The 25,139-nt window shown below is 40.1% G+C and overlaps 1 protein-coding gene across 1 annotated transcript in view; it reads right to left on the bottom strand.

Annotated features, from left to right (window-relative positions):
• Window positions 1–25,139, bottom strand: part of nlk2 (nemo-like kinase, type 2) — a 95,599-nt gene that overhangs the window by 45,847 nt on the left and 24,613 nt on the right. Inside the window, exon 2 of the mRNA XM_051958331.1 lies at window positions 1,248–1,377. Within this exon, the coding sequence (XP_051814291.1) occupies window positions 1,248–1,377 (130 nt within the window). The remainder of the gene's footprint in view (window positions 1–1,247; window positions 1,378–25,139) is intronic.

Here is a 25,139-nt window from a genome sequence, read left to right as displayed (position 1 = left end):
GCTGGTCTCAGACGATCTTGAAGGTGAACATGCTGGATGTGGAGGTCCTGGGTTGGTGTGGTTACACGTGGTCTGTGGTTGTGAGGCTGGCTGGACGTACTGCCAAATTTTCTGAAACGCCTTTGGAGACAGCTTATGGTAGAGAAATGTACATTCAATACATGAGCAACAGCTCTGGTTGACATTCCTGCTGTCAGCATGCCAATTGCACGCTCCCTCAAATCTTGCCACATCTGTGGCATTGTGCTGTGTGATAAAACTGCACATTTCAGAGTGGTCTTTTATTGTGGGCAGTCTAAGGCACACCTGTGCACTCATCATGGTATCTAATCAGCATCTTGATATGGCACACCTGTGAGGTGGAATGGATTATCTCAGCAAAGGAGAAGTGCTCACTATCACAGATTTAGACAGATTTGTCAACAATATTTGAGAGAAATGGTGATATTGTGTATGTGGAAAAAGTGTTGGATCTTTGAATTCATCTCATAAAAAATGGGAGCAAAAACAAAAGTGTTGCATTTATATTTTTGTTGAGTGTAGTTTGATAGCAGGGATCTGTATATGGATATCTACCAGTAAACCACAACATTAACATTACTGACAGATGAAGCATCTACAACAGATGGTCATGTGAACTGAACCATGGAGCCATGAAAGACGGTGGACTGGTTTGAGGAAAACTTTTTGTTTTACATATTGTGGATGGCCAGGTGCACATGCGTTGTTTAAATTGAAAGGAGATAGCAGCTGATGTGTTCTACTGGGAATACTGGGTCCTGGCAATTATGCGGATGTTACTTTGACACATGTACAGTCCTTCTTCGCAATGGTATTTCCTGATATCATGACCTCAGTAATACTTTGAGAAACAAAGTAATGCAGATAGAAAGAGAGAAGAGTTCAAGGTATTGATTTAGCCTCAAATTCCCCAGATGTCAGCCTCATCTATTCACTGAGACTTGCACTGAAAACATGTCCAAGTCCATGGAAGCCTCATCTCATAAATTAACTCAAAGGACCTAGATTTTCTGCTAACCCCTTTGTGCCTGACACAACAGGATCCTTCCGCAGTCTCTGGAGTCTTGCCTGAACAGCTCAGACATGTTTTGGTGGCACGTGGGCAACATCTACAATGCTAGGCAGGTGGTTTTCATGTTGTGGCTGAGTGTATGTGTTGTAGTTATGTGAACCTACTCATTTTACCTTCTTAACTTCAGTTTTTGTGTTTGCATCCATGCACTTACATTTTCATGTTTGAAGAAGCATAGCATCTTCAGCTCCCGAAATACCCTCTTGCAAGAAACAAGGTTTTGGAAGACATTGGGCATCTTTTTCAGAGCAACGCGCTTTCCATCCCTGGGGTCTGTCACTGACCTGGATGAAGAGGACAAACACATGATTTGAAAAGTTAGCATTTCATATTGTGTTTGCAGTCAGTCAAATGCTTGGTACAGCTTGTTATCAATCTTTTGGAACGCCTCAGAGGAATTTTGGTCCACTCTTCTCCCACAAACATAATTTCTGGGCAACGATTAAAATTTTTAATGTTCTGTGATTAATTGCATTGTTATACATAAAATTAAATAATTAATTCAAAAGTAGTGTTTTCTACACTTTTACAGTAACATTTGGTTTGCAAAAACTTTGAACAAAAAAAAGTGCTTTTTAGCAGCAATCTTCCCTGTCCACAGTAGCAGTTAAAACATTTCTTGTAAATCTCAACCTCAACATTAATGTAATCAAATCAAATAAAACCAAAGCTATTTGCCACTGCAAGGGCATAAACAAGGGCTTTTGGTCTTCCAGACCTCTTCCTGTCAGAGCCTCCCCCAGAGTGCCCTTTGGATGGCAAAGAAAATTACTCACACCTTGAATTTTTCCCCAATATCTCTGTAGGAAAGACCTACATTTTTAAGTGCTAAGATGGTCTGACTCATCTATTGTTAATTGCCTTTTCTTCTCCATTTTTATAGCACCAACTTTCTTTTTTTTAATGTCTGTATTTATTCTCATTGTTTAACTCCACAGAAGGGGTTTCAACATTTTATGACATCAATGCATATTTTAGTCTTGCAGCCAAATATTTTAATATTTAGTGCATGTGTGTGACCATCACCAGCCATCCCTGAGAGCTAGGCTGATATTCTTGATTAGAATTCCCTAATAAAAGCCAGGGAGCAAGCAAGCAAACAAAGTTTATTTATATAGCACCTTTCACAGAAAGGAAATTCACAAAGTGCTTCACAATAAAATCAGGAGGAAAAAAATTAAAATCAGCCGTAAACAACAGGGAGTGACACCACCATGTGCACAAACACCATAACAGCAAACAAGTTGTCACAACACCACCACCTAAATAAAAGCCTGACTGAAAAGCCAGGGGCCTCATTTATAAAGCTTTCGTACGCACAAAACAGGGCTACGCAAAGGTTGTGATTTCTAAAAACTAACTTGCCGTGAAAATGTGTACACAGTGCGCCAACCTTGATGCTCGATACTTGCTTACACACAAAACAGGGCTATAAAGTGGCATAAATCACAACCTTTGCATAGAAAGTGGCGTACGCTGTGTACGTTGTAATTTCTAAAAACAAACTTGGCGTGAGAATGTCTGCACCAGTGCGCCAACTTTGATGCTTGCTTAAGCACATTTTGGAGACAGAGGGAACGGCAGTGCCGGAGGGTGAAGTGGTGAATTGAAACCACATTGATCTCAAACCTTTATTGTCATCACATATTAGACTTGTAGAGTCGGATAATCATAAACCCTCATTGTTGTAGATGTTCATATAGTACGGCATTCGGCCTACGACTGTATTTGCAGAACTATGTTCATATATTAACAGGGGCGGATTGAACGTTATTTCATTCGGTTGTTTGACCGAAGGGCCCGTCCACATCTGGTCCGGTGCTCTGGTCTTCATTAAATAGTTTTGTTTACCGAGCACCCGGCGCCCGTATAGCTCATCGGGTTACGCAGGTGACCCATTTGCAGAAGACTGGTCTCCGATGCAGCGGCCCGGGTTCGATTCCTGCCCGCGGCCCTTTTATGCATGTCTTCCCCCTACTCTTCTCCCCATTTTCTGTCACTCTTCACTGCAACTATCACAGTAAAAAGGCAAAAAAAAGTAAATTATTTTTTTAATTTATCCCGAATGGAATGAGCGTCCAACCATTAATCAGCCCTGTACAGGCACGCAGGCACGCAGGCCCACATGCGTCACACCACAACAACGCTCAGTGTAGGGAAAAGACTGCAGACCGGCACTGCGTAAAGTGCCGTGGATCCAGCAGCTTATTTATATACAGATACATTCATGAGTTACTTTGCATTGACCATTCAGGGTAAAATGTGGGTGTGTTGTGGGCGGGATGTGAGGTGGATCCACCTGCGCAATCTTCCAGCTGGTGTGTGATTATAAAGGGGAAACTGCGTGCAGCTGTGCTTACGCAGAGTTATATAAATCAGGGGCGAAGGGCATACGCCCATATCGGATTTTCGGCGTACGCAAACTTTAGTATGGATCCTACGCAATGTTTTATAAATGAGGCCCCAGGTCTTTAGCTGCCTTTTAAAGGACTCCACAGAGACTAAAGTGCGCAGAGACAGTGGCAAACCATTTCAAAGCCAAGGAGCCACTACTTGAAAGGCTCGGTCCCCTCTACTCTTAAAATGGGTCTGGGAATGACCAGCAAACCTTGGCCTGAGGATCTCAAAGAACGTTTAGGATAGTAGGGTTTTAAAATATCGGAAATATAAACTGGAGCTTGACCAGTTAAAGCTCTAAAAGTGAAAACTAAAATTTTAAAATGAATCCTAAAATGAACTGGGAGCCAATGCAGTTCTTTTAAAACGGGGGTGATGTGGTCTCTTTTCCTCGTGTGGGTTAAGAGTCTTGCGGCAGAGTTTTGAACAGCCTGTAGATGGTGGAGTTCTTTCTGGCTCAAACAAGTAAAAAGGCTGTTACGATAGTCTACATAGTCATTACTTTTCAGTTTTGGGTAACCTTACCTTCTTTTTTAATCTCTGATAGTTCACCACATATCTTTGTACCATTTCAAGATATTCAGTGGATTTGAATTACTTGAACTGCAATAAAAAAAAACTGTAAAAATTGTTGCACCTCCTAGTGATTAGTTGGAGAATCTTTAAGATCACGAATCAGCGAATCTCAAAGAACACAGCAGACGTAAGAGCATTTCAGCTCTACATACTGTCTCCCTTTTCAGTCCAACCTTCAGTGAACCTTTACAAATAGGATCAGTAAAAGCAAACAGATGGCAGTGAACTAAGTTCCCTGGTTTCCCAGGATTGCACTCCAAACACCACTGCTAAATTTACAGACTCTTTAAGGAACTTTAAAGACCAAGCAGCAGTCATGGCGCTTTGACATGGTAATGTACAAGTGCATCTCAAAAATGATAAAATTGTGAGAAAGATTTCTTTCGGTTTCAATTTTGATTAGTATGGCTAACAGTTCATGAAAATCTGTATCTTAAAATATATGAATATTTCATTTTAAAAAGTTGAGAAAATTACTATTCAAATTGTATGAATACTGTATCTTTCTAGTTCAGTAGATTAAATCCCAATCATTACATTATCTTCAGAATACTGAAGATTTAAGAGACAGTGTCATAAAAAAAGTGTCCTGTACACTTCAAAGAACCTTAGTTTCCTTAGCAGATGGAGATGACTTTGTGCCTTCTTGTACAGGGCATCTGTATTCTGTGACCAGTCTGGTATTGTTGAGATGAATGCCCAGGTACTTGTACTGTACTCTACATCATAGTACAGAAACAGCTCTGGTGAAAGTCACCAATGATCATCTATTAGCCTCAGGCAGTGGACTAGTTTCTATTTGTTCTGCTGGATCTCAGTGCTGTAGTGGATAGTTGATCACAACATCTTATTACAAGGACTGGAACATGTTATTGGGATTGAAGGAACCATGCTAAACTGGTTTAATTTTTTTTTTTTTTTTTTTTTTATATCAGGAAGACCTCACACCCATTAGTGGAATGAAATGAAATTTAACTATGAAGCCAAATGCATGATGACCATGTGTAAACTCTCGGGTCATAGGTAACATCAGTTTTTGAGTTAAAAATTCTGAAAGAGGGATAGGGTCATACCAATTTTTGCGAGATTTTCTTAGCAGCAATCTGTGAGCAAGATTTTTGAAGTGCCATAACTTAGTTACTTCAGAGTCCTGAAATTTTGCAGGCTCACTGATGGGTGATTCTCACGAAATTAGATTCATGAGGTGTCATGAAGCATTTTTATGATAAAAGTTGATGCTATCAAAATAATAAGGATAACATTATAAACACATCTTTATATACCATTTTGCTCATGATATTAAATGACCATCATTAATACACATTTTATTGTTTTTTTTCACTTTTCAGGCGAAATTTCTCATTACTGCAACGTGTCCATAACTAGATTTGGTTCTACGAGATCGAAATACTATTAAGAAAGATTAAAAAAAACAAAAAAACTTTAATGCATGTTATACTATAAACAGTTACAGTGAAGAAGCATGTAGAATTCGGTGATTAATGGCAAATGTAGTGAAAATAATAAGGAATAGAAATGTGTCCAAGATGAATTTTCTCATTCTCCGCAACAAATTTCAATCATTGTTTAAATCCTCAAGGAACTTACATTTGCAAGGAATTTTGTTGGATGGGACAGTACTGACTGTAACACTCAAGATGGCTACCAGGTAAGGAGTTCATTTGCTATCTCTCCAGATAAAAGTTAAAAGTTTGACTGTAATAGTGCCTCCATGACTTTTTAGTTCTCATTACCGAAACATTAAGTTTTGAAGTTTTGAAAAGAATTGCCGTTTTTATTTTTTTTAAATCAGTATATACCCTATTGTGGTCTAAAAACAAACAGCTAAGAAAAGTTTAGCTAGCCCACATGGTGCTTCCACAGTTAGCATAAAACGTTACAGTCACTCATCCACCGCAACACCATTATCATTCACTGCAACAATTGAGGGCCTGTTGCGGTGGAGAGACTCAATGTTTCGATGATGAGAAACAGACTAATAAAGGAGGGAAATGTATAATATCTCTTGTACATTTCCATATATAACATGATATTAATCACATTTAACACTTTTTGAACAGATTGTGTAATAAGTCAGCTATTACAACCCAGCCAGCAGGGGTCACTAATTATACAGTTTCATTTAATGCTTCCACAAAAAAATGTGTGGATGCAGGACAGGCAACCTACTATAATTTGTCTGATTAAAAAGTTTTGCAGTAGTACAATCTATGTCTGTCTTTTCTGTATTTCTATCTTTTTAATTAAATGTTACATAAGTATGGTATTTTGTTGCAGGCAAGCTTCAGTTGAAAAGAAGAGGGCATCAGCTAAAGAGAGGCTGGCAAAGCATAGGGCAGCCATTTACAGCGATCCAATTTTACATGAAGAGTACAAAAGAAAAGAGAGAGAGGTTAGGGTGATTATAGGGGAAAATATAACTTGGGTTAAGTTGACCAACACTTGTACCCTCACTCTCCCACAGACACACATTCAAACACTTTACACAATACACACAGACATGCATGTACACAAACTTGTGTACATACATACTGATGTTGAAATGCAAACGTGAAGGCACCCACATGAGACACTCTGTCAGACAAACACGCATCACACACAGACATGCATGTCCACACACTCAGGCACACAGATATATGTGTGGTATGCACATGCGCGCACATACACACACACACACACACACACAATTTTGATCATAGTCTAAAGTTTTGATCTTCTGAATCTTGCACTGACAAAATACATTGACTTTTTCCCCTTTTCTAGGTATCGAAAACGTAAAGAAGCTGGTAAACTCAAGACAACACAGGATCTGTCAAGTAGACAGCATGAAAAGAAAAAAAAGCAATGGAGGGAGAATTCAGCAAAGTATTACAAAAAGAAAAAATAAGAGCAGTTACTTCTGAATTTAACACCAGAATCTTGTGTAAGTGAGACAGAGAATTTTGAGAATGAAGAAATACAAAGACGGGAACTGGATGAAAATCTGACCAAAACACCAACCAGAACACCAGAAGAAAGCTTAGAAAAAAGTTTAGAAGGCCAGGCCATTGAAGGCTTCCACCCCCCAGATCACACTGCGAGAAAAAAAATAGAGAGTGGTCATCAAAGCTTGTAGGAAAATTAAGATCAAAATTAAGATGTGCTGTAAGAAAATGTGAAGCGAAGACAGCAGAACTGCTGAAACTCAAAAGAAAAATGAGACGGGTGTTGGCCAATATAACAACAAGAATGATGCCACCAGGAAACATTTCACAAAGGGTCAGGATCAGAGAGGCTAAAAACGGACTGCCAATCAATAGCAAGAGGAAACAACTTTGCAAGATTGTGAGCACCTTTCTACATCGGGATGATGTCTCAACTGTCATAAATGGCAAGGCTGGAGAGATTCGTCGCAAGGGCCAAATTTACAGAAAAAGAGCACTCACAGACACATTGGCAAAACTCCATCAACGATTCCTGACTGAACATCCTGAGCAACCTGTCTCCAAAGCTCAGTTTTTCAGATTGAGACCACTTTGGATTGTTAGGCCCAAGGTTTCAGACAGAGAGACGTGTGTTTGTAAAATGCACGAGAACATCAACCTAAAGGTTAAAAGACTGCAACAACTGGGAATCATTGAGACATTTAGGCCAGAGAGTCTTGTGCAGTCTAGTGTGTGTGACACAAGTAACATGTCCTGCATGTATGGCAGATGTCAACAATGCCAAGAAAAGATCTTTCCCACATCTTTGGATCCTCTCACTCAGGGGAACATTGTTAGCTGGCAAGAGTGGGTCACAAGGTCTGTCCCGGTAACAAAGACCCTCAAGAATGGATCAACAGAGGAAAGGGAGACCAAGAAAACATTTCTTGAAAACAAAACCTCATCCATTGAGCGATTGTTGTCCCTGACTACAGAAAGCCTTCCATCTTTTGCCATTCATATGTTCAACATGAAACACCAACATGTAACATTAAAATCACTGAAAGATTCCCTCTCAGATGATGCTGTGGCTGTACATATTGACTACAGCCAGAATTAAAGCTGCAAATATGCTAAAGAGGAAAAGGAAACCCATTTTGGATGTGGAAATGACCAGGTTACCCTCCACACTGGGGTACTTTACCGAAGTAGGGGCAAAGTGGAGGCCTTCGCATCCCTTTCAGCCTGCCTACAACATGATGCGACAGCAACTTGGGCTCATCTTGACCCTGTGTTGAGGTACATTAGGGGAAAATATCCAGAAGCCCGCAACCTGCACTTCATTTCAGATGGCCCAACTTCCCAGTATAGGAACAAGTCATCTTTTTACTTAGCCTCCACTGTGCCCTTCATGCATGGATTTAAATGGGTGACCTGGAACTTCACAGAGGCTTCACATGGCAAAGGTGCACCGGATGGGGTAGGTGGGGCTTTGAAAAATCTGGCAGACAGAATTGTGTCTTGTGGGACCAGTATTCCAAACGCAGATTATCTGTATGATCAACTGAAAACCAATACGTCAGTGACTCTGTTCAAAGTGTCAGAGGAGAACATAAAGGTCAGCAGTGAACTGATTCCCCCCCAATCTAAAAACTGTTCCTGGAACGCTCAAAATACAGCCATGGCCATAAGTTTGGACACAGCATGACTTACTATGTATGTTTTGATGTCTATTACAGATGAGAACATAACTAATATTTTTTGACAGCACCAGTTTAATTAGTCAACAAATCAACAAGGGATATAATATTATCAATAAATTCCAACAATTGGAACAACTTTGTTCCCAAAACATATTAGAAGAAAATAACAAAAAAATGCAGTACTTTCACAACCGAATTTGGTAAGAATAACAAAATGACACCAAACTCTTTTGATGTTTTTTTTAAAATATGAAACTTAATATAGTTCTCAGGAGTTGTGTACTGTATTGTAAGTGACAATTTTGTGGTATTTTCTAAGATTCACAAGCGTCATGGTACTTGTGTCCAAACTTATGGCCATGGCTGTACATCAGGTGAGTAAACATTTAAATGTATTTCTATCAGTTAAATAAATAATAATAATTTAATAATTTAAACTGCTGATATTACTGTGAAGAGCAGGACACATGGGATACATTTTCCCAAATTAACTCACAAAGGATTGCCTGTATCTTAGTCAGTGTACAATATTTCAGTGTTCATTTTTGTTTTTTGAATTCCATCCTAACAGCTGACATCAACAAAACCAGGAGTCATCAACACACGGAAAGTGTCTTGCTTTTGTGGGGAAAACTGCACGTGTTTTCCTTCAGTGTGCCATGTGCTCTCTGAGGGAGGAGAAGAGGAATCCGACAGCACCAAGGCCACCATTGAAGTTGGACAATGGGTCCTGGTCGAGTATGATGGTGACTTGTTCCCCGGTACAGTCACACAGGTGAATTACATTTCAAGATTTCTGTTAATATGTCTATCTACTTACATTATTATATGCTTTTCAGACAAAATTTGTAGAGACCATAAAAATATTTCTTTAAACAGATTGCTGACGAGCAGTACGAAGTCAACACCATGACTCGTATTGGGGAAAACCCCTTCTATGTCCCGAGCATCAGATATCCAGGAGAGAAAGTCTGGTACTATCGTCAGGACATACGGGACATAATCCCAGAACCCCTTCCTGCCACCTCCTCTGCTAGACATTTCTGTGTCCTACCAGACATATGGGCAAAACACAAAAAACGCTAATGAATGAGTTACAGGTGGGAAGGAAAAGTGATTGGTAAAAGCAGTTGTTCCAGTTAATGTTTAAGTTGTTTGACCAACTTGTTCATAAATATTTTAGTTGCTGCTTCAAATTAAAATTCTTCACATGAAATCATTCTCAGAAATAGATGTGCTTGATAGAATGTCAGGACTAGTGCTACAGTGTTGACTACAAGACATAATTGTTTATTAAGATTGTATATTGTAATGTGATATTTATGAGAAAATTAAATACTGTTTATGAAATAAATATTCTTTTAAAAATGGTATGTGTTTGATTTGTCAAATATGGTTAAGTATTAGAACCATTGTCTCATTTCCGAAATATTGTTCATTACCGACATAGCATTCTAATTACCGCAACATGGACTTTTTTTTTATGAATTCAGTAATAATTTTATCGTCACAGTTTGTTTTAAAATGTATAAACATATTATAAAACACTTCTTATTTCATGCCTGCTACATGTACAATGTGTGTGTTATCTTTTAACAAAGCAATTCAACAAATAAAAGTGTAAATTGTTACACATTTGGGTAATGAGATATTTAAGGAAATTACAAAAAATAAAAAAAATGAAAAATTAATCTCTACAGAGTTATGCATAGCTTTGAGCATGAGTAATAAGGCTATACTTCAAAGCTCGTGTCCGGAGTTTGAATCGCAGCGTCTCCCAAAACACTGTTGGTCCCACCCTCCCTCTGATTTCGCCCCTTTATTTGTGCACGCGCACAGTACCTGAGAGGAGTGCCCGGAGTGCTGCAGCATCTTGCCTGTTTTGCTGTTTTCCCCTCTTCTACATTTAGTAAATAATAAAGGAATTATGTTAGAATTCTGTATTGAGTCTAACTTGTCCTAATACCAAAATAACATGAATCGGCTAGGATGAACGAGTAACGTTTCAATATGTGATTACACTCGTGTATCCCTCTCGATGACGTTGTTTATAAAACTTAGTGCATTTACGCGTGTATATGCGTTACATTGTTTGTTTATTTCTATCTAGAGTTCAGAATTGCATGACTCCTCTGACGAAGAGTATGTCCCAGACGCCCCAACATCTTCCTCCAGAGGTCGGGCATCTAAACGAAGCCGTCAGGCGGGCTATGGAGGCCGTGGTCGGGGAGCGACGCGAGCACCCCGACCCGTTACTGGCACAACCCTGCTTTGACAGAAAACGACAAACCAGTTACACAGCTATGAAAATTTGGTCAAAAAAATTCAATGTTACTGCAGTATTCCACCAACCATAAAACTTGTATTTTTTCCCCCGTGATTGGCGCAGTATGGTGCCAGTCAGAGGGATACATTATGAAAAAAAAAAAAACTATTTTGAAATTATGATTTTTACATTTATGGTCAATGCTACCCTCATAAGACATGGTGTCCACATATGTGGACATCTTTTTTACATTTTTTCCCCAAAAGAATATATTGTTAATTACAATAATGACAATAATAATAACACCAACAATAATAATATAATACAAATAGAACATAAATAGAAGCAGCATAATAAACATAATAATCAGATATTCAATATTATCCAATTACTATATTTATTGGTTACTCGTTATCCCAAATAATTACAAGAACTCTAAAATGCAAGCCCAATTAAAGCTCAGGTCTTAGCAGGTTAAGACAATAATTGAGTAGGTATGATAGGTGAAACCAGTAGTGGCCCCATCTGAAAGAGCTATTTAATATTGTTACTGGGCTAAAAGAAATATCATGGTCTTCCAAGTCATAGTGCTTCAAAAAATGTATGTAAAGTAGTATCATAAATGATCACGTTCATGTTCAATTCTATTTATTTTATGCATGTAACATTAGCATTAACATTTTGTACAGGTGATGCTCAGGTATCCACTGTTGGCACTTTCAGCAGCACACAGAGGTCAGCCAGCCCCATATGCTACAAACTGATGCACTGTGTATTCTGACACCTTTCTATCAGAACTAGATGACATTGACTTCTTCAGCAATTTGGACAGCAGCAGCTCATCTGTTGGATCGGACCACATGGGCCACCTTTTGCTCCCCACATGCATCAAGGAGCCTTGGTCGCCCATGATTCTGTCGCCAGTTCACCACTCTTTCTTCCTTGAACCACTTTTGATTGATACTGACCACGACAGACCGGTAACACCCCGCAAGAGCTGCAGTTCTGGAGATGCTTTGATTAGGCCTAGGGACATGCTGGAAAAATGTTCAGTTTTAGTTGACCCATTTGGGAAGTACACAATTTTCATTTAGGTGTTAGAGTTTCTCTGTTTAAACAATAATATGCGTTGTTTGCCAAAATTTACTTGCACACTAATTAGTCATGGAGACCTAATTATCACATCCAAATGAAGTCAACTGAGATTTGGATTTTTCCCACTTAGTGGCTCAGCACAGCCTCTTAGCCAATAGGACGGTTCAGATACCTGGGGATTCCCCAGATGACTCATCTAATGTGTGTAAAACAAAGCACAGCACAGTGTAGATGTGGATTTAGTACGTAAATGTCAGAAACATGTAGCACATGGCGCTGATTGTTTTGACAGTAGTGTTGAGCAGGTACATACATGCAGCAAAACAAAGGAATGTAGTCCTACTGTGAGTAGTAGTGGTACTGACTTCAGCAGTGAATCTGATACTAACACCTCATGGGCATGCATTGGTTGCTTGGCAGACAATGGGTATGGGTCTCACTGTGTTTGCTATATGAAATACACAAATAAGGAAACCATAGCCCCAAGTCTGAAAAAGATTCAGAAAAAAGTCAACCTGTGAACAAGGCCAAAATGCATGTCCACAAAGGATTTTGCCAGGTCTATGGAGGGTACCACAAAGACTTTTTCCCTGAACTGTGTCTGATGTGTAACAAAGAACAATACATCCGTGAATCCTGTCATCTGCGGCCTGTCGAGCCGGGTCATAACATGTTCAAATAAAAAAAAAAATTAAAAAAAAAGCATGCAGTGTGTTGGGGAATGTGAGCTATTTTCCAGGAACAGTGTCTTATTAATTGGGAAAAACTGTAATATCTCAGACTCGGACTCAGCATGAGCACATGCTGCAATGAACATGAAAAGTAAGATTGACTTACTGCATGTTTTGGCATCTTGGACTAAACAAACCAGCATTTGTATGTTATGTTTGAAATGCTAATAAACATCAATAACGAATAATCCATGCCTATTTCTTCTTAGGAACATTCAGCAGGCTTTTTTGGTATGATATTTGTAATGTAGGTATGTATACTTCCTAATTCATTACTTCTCCATTTGAGGATTAAATTTGTTGATTAAAGTTGTGTTAAATTGCATTGGTGCTCATGTTTTGGCCTGGAATGGGTTAATATCTACTTTTAGGAGACAAAAAGCACTTTCTCGGAAGATCTTACCCCAAAAAATATGCAATAGCTACTGTGTGTTGAGCAAATCTGCCATTTTTTGATGACATAAAATCATATTTTTTTGTCCCTTGGCCTGTAGAGGGTTAATGTGCAACTTTACAGTGGCAAGCATTGCATTTTTGGAAAGAGTCCCACCCCAAATTACCCTACAGCAAGTCTGTTTAGTCAGTTCCCTTGATGGTCAAATAAGATCTTTTCCTCGAGTTATTTTCAAGGCATGCCCCACAGTCTACTATGAGAGTTTATTATCTTATTTACATTATTTGTATATTATTATTATTGTCCTGTCAACAGGACATCAGTGGTCAGGGTTTCCTCATGTGCTAATGTTGGAAAAACATAATTCCCTGCCCTGACACTGAACTGAAAAGCAACCAGGTACCACATTATACTATGGCATCACTTGTTGAGTAGGGCTGAGTCCCGAACTTCGGTTCTTTAATGGCACCGACCGAAATGTTTCGGTAGTAATGAGTATCAAAATAAGCCTCGTCTTTCGATTCCATGTTCTGGTACTTAGCACGTGATTATGATAAAGCAAACCTGTGATTGGCTGTAACATTACACGTGATTGCGGCAAGCTGGGAAAAAAAACATGCTGTGGCGCCCCCCCTCCATTCGCAGACAGATTTCACGTTAGGTACATTGACTTTACTGCGTGTCGTCGAAGTGGGAAAAGATGCCTCTGAGGTCTAAAACGTGGCTCTACTTTTGTAAAATGGACACCAATAGTGCGCAGTGCAGTATATGCCAAAGCGGATGATAAACTCCAGCTAAGGCTAAATACCGGCACAAGACCGATAGTCGACAAGTACCTTAAGGGAAAGTTGAAAAGAACTTTGAAGAAAGAGTTCAAGAGGGTGTGAAACCGTTAAGAGGTAAACGGGTGGGATCCGCACAGTCCGCCCGGGGGATTCAACTCGGCAAGCCAGGGGCGGCCGTTTGGTGCGGGAGGATCCCCTCGCGGGACCTCTCCCCGGGTGCGGGCCGTCCCCCGCCGGGCGCATTTCCTCCGCGGTGGTGCGCTGCGACCGGCTCCGGGTCAGCCAGGAAGGGTCTGGGGGCGAAGGTGGCTCAGTATGTACTGAACTGTACATTGCTTGCAAATGTTCTTTTGCACTGGAAAATTAAACTCAAGATGTGAAAAGTAATGTGTAATGCAATTTTCATTCTGTTAGAGTATACATTGTAAAACTGGTATCGAAAAAAGTATCGTTTAGGAACCGGTATTGAAGTGAAGGTATCAGTATTGGTACTGGTATTGAAACTTTTAGAATGATACCCGGCCCTGTTGTTGAGTAACATCCAGGTTTGCCAGTTGTCTCCTGGGTCTAATTTTTGGAGACAGGTTATGAATCGAATGCTGCGTAGCATTCGACTTTAACAGCATTTGCTTTTGGGTATTCCATTACTCTTTTTTTAAAAATTTTTTTAATGGAGTGATAAAATTGTGACATGGTAATTTTTTTATGGACCATTGCATGTTTTATTCTTTTATATCCTGTTTGCTGTGATTTTAGGAGTTTTCTGTTGTGATTTTAGTGAGTTTTACTGCATGGATTTTTACTTAACCGACCTTGAACGGATTATTATGCATCATGTCATTTGATACACATCCCAGTCACTTGAGTGACAAATATCCCTGTCTACCCAGGCTCTCTCTGTCACTGTCAGACAATATAACTTTTCTTGACAGAGAATTAATTATGGCTACAATGTGAGCCTAGCATCAAAATTAGGGATGCACATGGTTAACCGTTTAACCGTTAACCGATAACAGGAACTTTGACCGATTAAAACTATCGGTTAATTTTGTTTTTTAGCTACGTAAGTCAATCAACTCATGGGGGCGTGTTGACAGGTGCAACACATGCCATCACGTGCTTTCCACCACAGCCCACTTTACAGCGAAGATGAAGAGAGCAAAAAGGAGTTCTGTGTGGGACAATTTTGACCGGAAAGGGGAGGAGGTCATTGCAAATTATGCAGTACAGCACTGAAATACTCCAGCAGTACGAGTACAATGCAGTACCACTTAAGAAACAAGCATCAAGGATCAGACGATGGAGGACCATCGCAGCTAACTTTGCCCTCCATGATGGCCCGGAGAAAGTGTGACGCGCGGCGGTATGAGAAGATAACAGAAAAAATCTGTTCAATGGTGGAAAAAGACATTTTGCCCATCAGTGTGGTCAGTGGTGAAGGGTTCCAGGAGCTAATGGGCTATATCGAGCCTAATTACCAAATTCCATCAAGACCGACCATTACCCGACGATTAGAGGCTCGTTTTGAGGAGAGGAAAAAAAGAACTGAAAACGCGACTTGCAAGTACTAAGTTCGTGGCTATTACAAAGGACTGCTGGACCGCGCTCACAACAGAGAGCTACGTGACAATTACATGTCACTATATCGATGAGTACTGGAAAGTTAATTCTGCCGTCCTATTAACACAGAGCATGCCAGGTAGACACACAGCCGATAACCTCACAGTTAAACTGGTTGATGCAGTGGAGACGTGGGGACTTAGTGGGAAAATGTCCGCATGCGTCCACGACAATGCGCGCAACATCGTGGCAGCCAACTCTCCCGGACGGGTCAGCTGGGACTCGATCCCCTGTTTTGCACATACACTGCAGCTGGCGGTAAATGACAGATTTAACGTGTTTGTGCATCGTGTTATTGTTGCAGCGGGGCGGCTTGTCAGGCACCTTAACCACAGCACACCTGCATGCAAGGCACTGGAGGCCAAACAGGACCAAATGAAACTTCCGAAGCACCAGCTTATCCAGTAATGTAAAACGAGATGGAACTAATGTATTATTAAAATCTCCTGAAACTGTAAATATCATAATATGCCTACACGTCTTAATGTAACTCGGGCTAGTCTGAAACATGTCAGATTGATGTCTGAATCTCAGGGATCACTGACTGTAACCAGAAATACAGTGTCAGTGACCTGTCACAGCAGCCAGCTGGAGCAGAGCTCTCCACAGAGCCCGTGCGTCTTCATGCACGCTGACATCATATGCAACATTAATATTACAGATATCAATGACGGTGCTGCAGAGGACACCTTAAGTCTATGATTAATTCCAGTTGCCTTCATGTTGTACAGTAGGGGAGGGTGTGTATCTTTGTGCGCATTTACGCATGTGGCACAAAACCGGCGTTACATTGAATATTATTTTTTATCTCCAGACACACCGCGGGTCGTCCAGATTTACAGTGAAATGGTTCGGTATGAAGCCGCATCATCCAGATAAGCATTAAGCTCCATCAGAACTGTTTAAAAATCGGATTTCAGAAGCTAAAACTGTATTTTGGAAATTAATCAGAACACACAATTAAAGAAATCACCAGCGCGCTCGCTCTCGACATAATTTAAAAAGCAATAGGAGACGATTGAAGCCTACAGTACTGTTAATTACATCTAAATCTTGTAGCTATTTTTACATTTTAGATGAGTATTTGCTGTCATTGTAAATCTGCAGTTAAGCACCGGACAGCACTGAGTCAATGACTCACTCGGAGTAACGCACATTTCCTTACATTGAAAGCCTTGTTGGAATGGTGGGACGTTTGCGTGTCGGAACAGCGGTATTTCGGAATGGTGATATGTCTAAATGGTGGTATGTCGGAATGGCGGAATGTCGGAGTGGCAGCATGTAACCACTCAACAGGGCATTTAAATCTTATCGGTTATTAATCGGTTAAAGGGCGTCGGTTATCGGTCATAAAAAAAAAAATTAAAATGTGCATCCCTAATCAAAATGCACTTAAAATTTGACTTTTCATACGCCAGAACGTTTGGCCTAAGAGCTATTTGTAAGATTAATCTGAACTAACTGATTTTAAAGACAAGAAAGAACAAGTTTCATCCATTTACAGTCCTCAGACTGGCAAAAGGGTCCACCGTGATCAACAGAGTGAAGGCGCCAATACGCACCATGCCAGAACCTTAAAGAACAACACCCTAACACCCTCTGGGTCTGATAGAATGGTGTGAAGTTTATGCTCTCTCAGGAGGAGGCCACGAGAAAGCAGACCTGCACAGGATGACACCCAAATGTTTTTTCAGATCACATTTTGGATAAATGACTGGCTCACATCCATCAGCAGAACCACCACAAGTAACTTTCAGTCATTTCTCTTTTATTCTCAAAAGTAAATTCCTAACAAGTCTACCACCATATTAGTGGCTGCTTTCAGGTGTGGTCTAAGTCTTTATCTCAGAACACAGTACTACCTTGTAATAACCACAATGTTATGTTGAAAAGTTGTGTTCTCTCCCTTTCCCTTTTCCTCACTCACAGTCATAACACCGTAGTTTGTTTTGTATTATAGTGTTGTTAGTTTAACCCCTTACGCTTCAGTGCGTCGTAGGTGTACCGCCGGCGGTACACCTACTAATTTGCATAGGAATTTCAAGAATGTCCGACGGCTGCAAACACTATTATACAAACACTATACGCCGATGGAAAGCTTAGATTCTCATGAATCCGCCGGTATAAACCACTTTCAGATGCGATTACTACAGCGGGTGAGAAAAACACATTTGTCCGAACAAAAACGAATATTCATCCATCCGTTCTCTATACACGGCTTCAACGCACACAGCGTGACTCACATTTCCGGGTTCATTACTACACACAAAAAAAAAGATTCCACAAAAAACGGCCATAATCCAACCTTTTACATCCAGACGAAACAAGCCAGTAAACTATTTTGTCCAAAACATGTCCTGAAGTCGTATAAAATCCCCGAATCGGTCATTTTCAAGGAAATGCACCTCGTGATGCCCGTCCAATATTCCCCGTATTTTTCGTAATTTTTTTTATTTAAAAATAGAATATTAGCGATTTTTTGTACTGAAAACGGCTGGAATTGACTGAAGCTTAAAGGGTTAACAAATATTGTTAGTTAATAAATGTGTTTAATAACATGTACGTCTAGTTGCCTCAACTGTTTTCTTGTTGACACTGCAGTCTCTAAGTTTTACAGATTTCGGCTACCTATAAATAACTTCCAGCTGAAATAATTTCACTGATTATTCCTGAAGTTGTGCTTAACAGCACAACAAGAGGTGCTTCATATGCTGCATTGTTATGTTAATCCAATTTAAGCATTTCACTGATCAGTTAGATTGCAAAACAGTTCCGCATAAACATTCAGAAACCCACTTGAGGATACATTTTCTCTATATATCCCACATGATGATATTACCCTTGTAGGTTCAACCAAAATGCACTTTGAAAAAAAATCCTCCAGTGAATTATCCTGAGAATGACTGCAAATCAATTATGTGAACATTTACAAAGCAATAGCTTGCTTGAAGAGTTTCAATCTTTAGAGCGCATCATAGCACAGAAACAGCTCTAGTGAAAGTTACCAATGACCTTCTCATAGCATCAGATAATGGACTGGTCTCTAGACTTGTTTTGTTGAACCTTAGTGTGGCATCTGGCACAATCGACCACAAATTTTTATCACAGCAACTAGAACATTCTATTGGCATTGCAGGGACAGCACTGGACTGGTTTAAATCCTACTTATCAGACAGGTTCCAGTTTGTGCATGTCAACAATGGTTCTTCTGAGCACATTAAGATTAATCATGGAGTTCCTCAGGGCTCTGTTTTAGGACCAATCCTGTTCTCATTATACATGCTTCCTTTAGGCAAATAGGAAGCACTGTATTAATTTCCATTGTTATGCTGACAACATTCAGTTGTATTTATCTATGAAGCCAGATGAAACTAATCAGCTAGCAAGACTGCAAGACTGTCTTCAGGATATAAAGACCTGGGGCCTCATTTATAAAACATTGCGTAGGATCCATACTAAAGTTTGCGTACGCCGAAAATACGAAAAGGGCGTATGCCCCTCGCCCGATTTATAAAACTTTGCGTAAGCACAGCTGCACGCAATTTCTTGATAAATCACACACCAGCTGGAAGATTGCACAGGTGGATCCACCTCACATTCCACCCACAACACACCCACATTTTACCATGAATGGTCAATGCAAAGTAACTCATGAATGTATCTGTATTTAAATAAGCTGCTGATCCACGGCATTTCACGCAGCGCCGGCCGGCAGTCTTCACTGCTGTGTGTCAGGATGAATGAATCATGTGTTGACCCAGGCCACCCTGCCACTAAATTTGTTATGATCATGTCCGATGTACAAATAATTTGCACACGGATTGAATGTGCATTTTTTCGGTTCACAGAGAAATTCATTTTCACTCGGGAGTTGTGGTGTGAAGCATGTGTGCCTGTGTGCCTGTACAGGGCTGATTAATGGTTGGACGTGTAGCAAGACTGCAAAGGCCCTGGAATTCCTGAGCTGATCAAAACTCAGATAAGCTCTCCCTCTCCAGCACTGACCAACACCCATCTCTATAGGAGGATTGAGACATTTGTATTTCTGTAGGTTTTCATTCACAGAAGGATGGAGCTCCTGTGAACATTTAAACCCCTGGAATAACTTCTTCTTTTTAAAAGACAATGACTTTCAATTATATGCTATGGATGTTTGTTTAATGAACTTTCATGCTAAAATCCCTTTTCAGCTTCAGGAGACCCTCAGCCGGAGACGTCTCTGCATTCCACAGATCAGATAACAAGTCGTAAAACTTTATGGCAGAAGGCTGGAACAGAGAGAGACACACTCTTTAACTGAAGAGACTAATTACTTCAAAGTTCATATTTCTAAAATTTATTTTGCTCTTTCCTGATTACCAAAGTTATAGTGAGATTATGTTGTACATCATATCCAAATTTGATAGTTATATCTGTTATAGAAGTCTAGATATTAATTTGTGATGTTTAATCATTTCTTCCCCAGGATACTATGGATTTGGAATGAATTCCAGTATTAACTTCTGAATTTCCTCTCCATTTAGGTTGAATGATGACCATTGTATTTACCTGTTACCAAATCTCTGACTTGTTATATTTTCACTGTGATACATATTTTTAATGTCATAAACATAAACATATAGTTATGAATGAAATGATTCACATCATATGAACATATGTATTAATCTACACATTTCACTTTCACACAACTGAATATGGTGGGATTGACAGATCGTGTTTTGCGCGTGTAATATCATATTTTAATCCATTCTGGATTCCTCTTTCTTCTCTACTCTGTGAGAACAAAGAGATTCCAAATTCCACCAGACTCGCGCCTAAAAGTTCTCTCTCTCCGCCCAGGTCCTCCCCTTAGCTGGACCCACAGATAAAGTCAGCCGTAGCCCACATCCCCCTCTCTTACCGACTCTTCTCTCTTGCCTCTTATGTACCTTACCCTCTCTTCCTCATCTGGCCCTGAGAGGCCCACCAAAGTCTCTCTCATTTTTCTCTATCTAAAGCGCGTTTTTCCTATCTTTGAAATTCCCTCACCATCTAAGTTTGTTAACTATTTATCTTTTAACATTTTTGTAACTTAAGGAGACATTTTGCTCGTTATTCATTTTAATCTGAAGAACCGATTCAGAACCAGCATTTATTTTTCTTAATTTTGACCGTTTTTCATCAACACCCATTTTTCTTGGCTAAAGCCTGAGAACCATCATTTTTAAACACTCAGCTGAGAACTCCGGAGACCTGCTGGATCAGGTCTTTGCATCGAACCGATCAACCCGCGGCAGGACATCTAGGCCACCACAACGGCGACACACCGCTCCGAACCCGCAGGTCCATAATCTGAAGGCCTCGCAAGTCCCAGCCCCATGACGGTTCACTTCAACTCCAGCTGAGTTTGCTCTGATTCCATTCTATGGGTGATGTACTAACCGCTTGGTCAATTAATTCATTTAATCAATTTATTCTTTTACAAATCATTAGAATTCTTAATCCAAATTACCGGTTACCTCGTCAGGTTAGCTCTGGCTAATCCTCACCATATTTCCTTCTCTCTCACACCTACTTCCACATCCCTCACACATGCACACATCACACACACACTCCCACATTCCACACACACATGTAGTCCTGCACGCACACACACACACACACACACACACCATATCTACATTGTACATAGTTCACTTGTCATTATTTTCATAGAATAGTTAATAAATACCTCATTATAGACCAAATTACAGTCTTGTGTTTCTTTGTGTAGAATGTGGTCAATTTAAACGAGGATTCAAGACTTTTTGATATGAGATTGATCAAAATTTTTATGAATATTAATTTTTTTTATTAATATTAATTTTTCCCTAGAGATCTAGGGTGGTGCCCCAATTATTAATAACGAGAGCAATAAATCATAACGTAGTACTGGTACAGACGCTCATCCCATTCGGCCGCATATGGATAAATAAACAAAATTCTTTACTTGTTTTTGCCTTTTTACTGTGATAGTTGCAGTGAAGAGTGACAGGAAATGGGGAGAAGAGTAGGGGGAAGACATGCATAAAAGTGCCGCACGCAGGAATCGAACCCGAGCCACTGCGTCGGAGACCACCCCTACAAATGGATGAGCCATACAGGCGTTGGGTGATCAGTAAACAAAATTATTTAATAAAGATCACCGCACCGGCCCCAGATACCGGCCCTTCGGTCAAACAACCGAATGAAATAACGTTCAATCCGCTCCTGTTAATATATGAACATAGTTCTGCAAATACAGTCGTCAGCCGAATGGCGCACTATATGAACATCTACAACAATGAGGGTTTATGATTATCAGGCTCTACAAGTCTAATATGTGATAACAATAAAGGTTTGAGATCAATCTGGTTTCAATTCGCCACTTCACCCTCCGGCACTGCCGTTCCCTCTGTCTCCAAAATGTGCTTAAGCAAGCATCACAGTTGATCCAAAATGCTGCAGCGAGAGTACTAACAGGAGTTAGCAAGAGAGATCATATTTCTCCTACACTGGCTTCTTTTCATTGGCTTCCTGTGAAATCTAACACAGAATTTAAAATCCTTCTTCTGACATATAAGGCTCTTAATGACCAATCTCCACTGTACCTTAAAGACCTTGTAGTACCATATTATCCAAGGCATCAACCGGTCTAATCTCCATCATTGTTCACTGTGGGATGCTGCTGCTGCTGAACTTCCTCCAGCCCACTGCTTCCAGTTGCTCATTTCCACCAGTCTACTCTATCGCCCTCACTATACTTGATATGCTGTTCTACACACAGTTTGAATTTTATTACCAGCTATATATGTAGTATATTTAATGCCAGAGCTGTACACCAGACCAATAAACTTATGAATCAGTTTCAGTGTTGGTTTGTACTTTATATTTATTATTTATGTAACTCTTATCATGCATGTATCCCAATGTGTGTTATACGTTTCCATATTTCCTTGTACCTCCCACACACACACTATGTTTTTCTATCATTGTGGGGACATAACATTGACTCCCAATCATATCTAACCCCTAACCCTTACCCAGACCAAAACAATGCCTAACCCTAAAGAAATGTTTTTGCACCTTTACTTTTTTTCAGTAACAACAACATGGCCAAGAAAACACTGTTTAAACTTCTGGGGACCGAAATGAGGTCCCCACAAGTGACATTGTGGGGACATTTGGTCCCCACAAGTATAGCCAGCACCATACCAATTAACCTCAGCATATTTTTGGACTGTGGGAGGAAGCCGGAGTGCCCGGAGAAAACCCACGCATGCACAGGGAGAACATGCAAACTCCATGCAGAAAGATCCCCTATGCCACTGTGCAGACCTGAATTAGAAGTGTCCTGTCAAATTTAAAATCCCCTCATAATTTATTGATGATAGGTCCAGGTCTGTATAGGATGAAGTCTGGCTCTGGTCTCAGAACGTGGTCCACCAGTTAGTGACGTGGGGTCTAGGAGGACTAAACGGAGCCTCGATTCAGAAAATTTTAGTAATCAAATTACTCAAATAACTCAAGGAATCACTTCAGCCCTAAAATCAAAGGAGGAGTCAGAGAGAAAGTCAGAGTTTGGGGTCAGTCAACCTAACCTTCTTTCTTTTCTTCAACAGAGTTCCAGTTACTGCTTTCTCTTGAAGAGTAATCAGAGTTTCCTGCATGCACTGATCGGCATAACATTTTGATCACCTGCCTTGTGTTGGTCTCTTTCATGCTGCTAAAACTCCTCTGACCCAATGTGGCATGAACACAGGACCTCTGGGGATGTCCTGTGTCAGTGAATTCTGTGGGTCCTGTGGGTTGCAGGGTGGGACCTACCAAGATCAGGCTTATCCTGACACATCCCACAGATGCTCGATAAGATTTGGATCTGGGGAGTGTGGAACCCAGGTGAACAGCTTAGCTCTGTCATGTTCCCCAGTGTAACAGGCCAGATTAACCCTCCGGTCAAAGTACACTTCAGGGTATACTTTGGCCAAGGCCAGTTTATACCTGCTGACACAGAGGTGAAGCATGTTAAATTCTTAATTATTAAGTCATTTAGGTTTTTTGTTTTTTTTACAGAGGTATGTTCAGCATAGGGTTGCCACCTTTCAGAAATAAAAATAAGGGACGTCCACCACGACTCCTCGGGGCCACAGTTCAGTAAAATTGAACAGACATTCACAGATTCAGACTTCCGGCATTAATAACTCCCTAGATATACATTGCCAAAACATAAATGATACCTCTTTCAAATCGTTGTAAGGCAGACAATGTGCTACAAGCCCAGTTCTATCAAAAGCAGCTGTCTTTCAAGCTGCAGGAATAACATTGGCATCAACAGGAGCCAGTTGAAGGCTGCAGTGATTTTGGTGACAGTACAGTGTATAAAAGTTATTGAATATTTGTGTCTCTCTTCGCAGTTGCAGTAGTTTTGCAATTTGAAGATGGTCCTTGTTCACAGCCGACTGCTCATGTACTAGTCAACGTGAATGTGTTTTCATAATGTTTGTCAAGTTTTTAGTTTTAAATTGAGTCTTTCCTTTGATATAAACTTTTTAAATTGAGATTCGCTCAAGAATATTCTAGTTATGTTCTTTCTAGAGTTGTCAAACGATTAAAATGTGTAAACAGATTAATCACAGGATTGCTTTGGATTAATTTTGATTAATCAAGATTAAATAGTATTCATTTTTAATCTATATTAATTGCGTTTCATTTTGCATGAGCAAACAGATTCAAGAAAGAAGTGAATATATATGCATTTAACAGTTGAACACTCTTACATTTTTTCCCCCCGATCTGCTGCTGCTAAATGGGAGAACTGAGCTGCCAGGGTTCTGAATCGTGGTCTGAATGGTGTCAGGATCGTTCTCAAACACATTTAGAGCTCATTGGTGAGTCTGGAACAATATTTAGTTTGGACTATATTCATAATTGAGAAGCTGGCTTACAGCTGTATTTTGAGCCAAACATGGTCAATATGTGCAGGGCGACTTTCTTCTCAGTGTCGATTTATTACTCAGCCAAGGAACACAGTAGAGTAATTTGACGCTTGGCGTACGTTCGTCTGTGAATCTGTCTGCAACATTACTCAAAACGGATTTAGGTGAAATTTTAAAGGAAGGTCAGAAATGACACAACGACCACCTCATTAGATTTTGGCAGTGATGCAGCTTATAGTCTGGATCCACGGATTTATTCAGGATTTTCCACTGCAAGATAGCAGCCGGCATGGCGTCACTGTCAACTATGACAAGTAAATGCTGTGTCAGTTACCTGCATCAATTCATTAGACCCGCTACATATTTAGGTCACGCAATTTGGTATCTGTCCTACATAACGTAAGCATGCCCGTGCTCACGCAAGGCAATTTTTTATTTATTTAGTTAGTCGATCTATATTAAATGGCCAGATTCTATGTTGCCGTGATTTCTGAACACACAAATTGAGGAATAAACAGTCTTGGTGGAGCGCTGCATTCTGAGTGCTTTTCTTGTTTATCTTTTTGCCCGTTCTCCTCTCGTCTGTCCCTCACCTGTTTTCTGAACTCAGTTGTGGTGTTCA

Source organism: Acanthochromis polyacanthus, chromosome 13, assembly GCF_021347895.1.
Source record: "Acanthochromis polyacanthus isolate Apoly-LR-REF ecotype Palm Island chromosome 13, KAUST_Apoly_ChrSc, whole genome shotgun sequence".
Taxonomy (NCBI): Eukaryota; Metazoa; Chordata; class Actinopteri; family Pomacentridae; genus Acanthochromis; species Acanthochromis polyacanthus.
The sequence above is the reverse complement of the archived record's forward strand: the minus strand, read 5'-3'. Positions and strand labels throughout refer to the sequence as shown.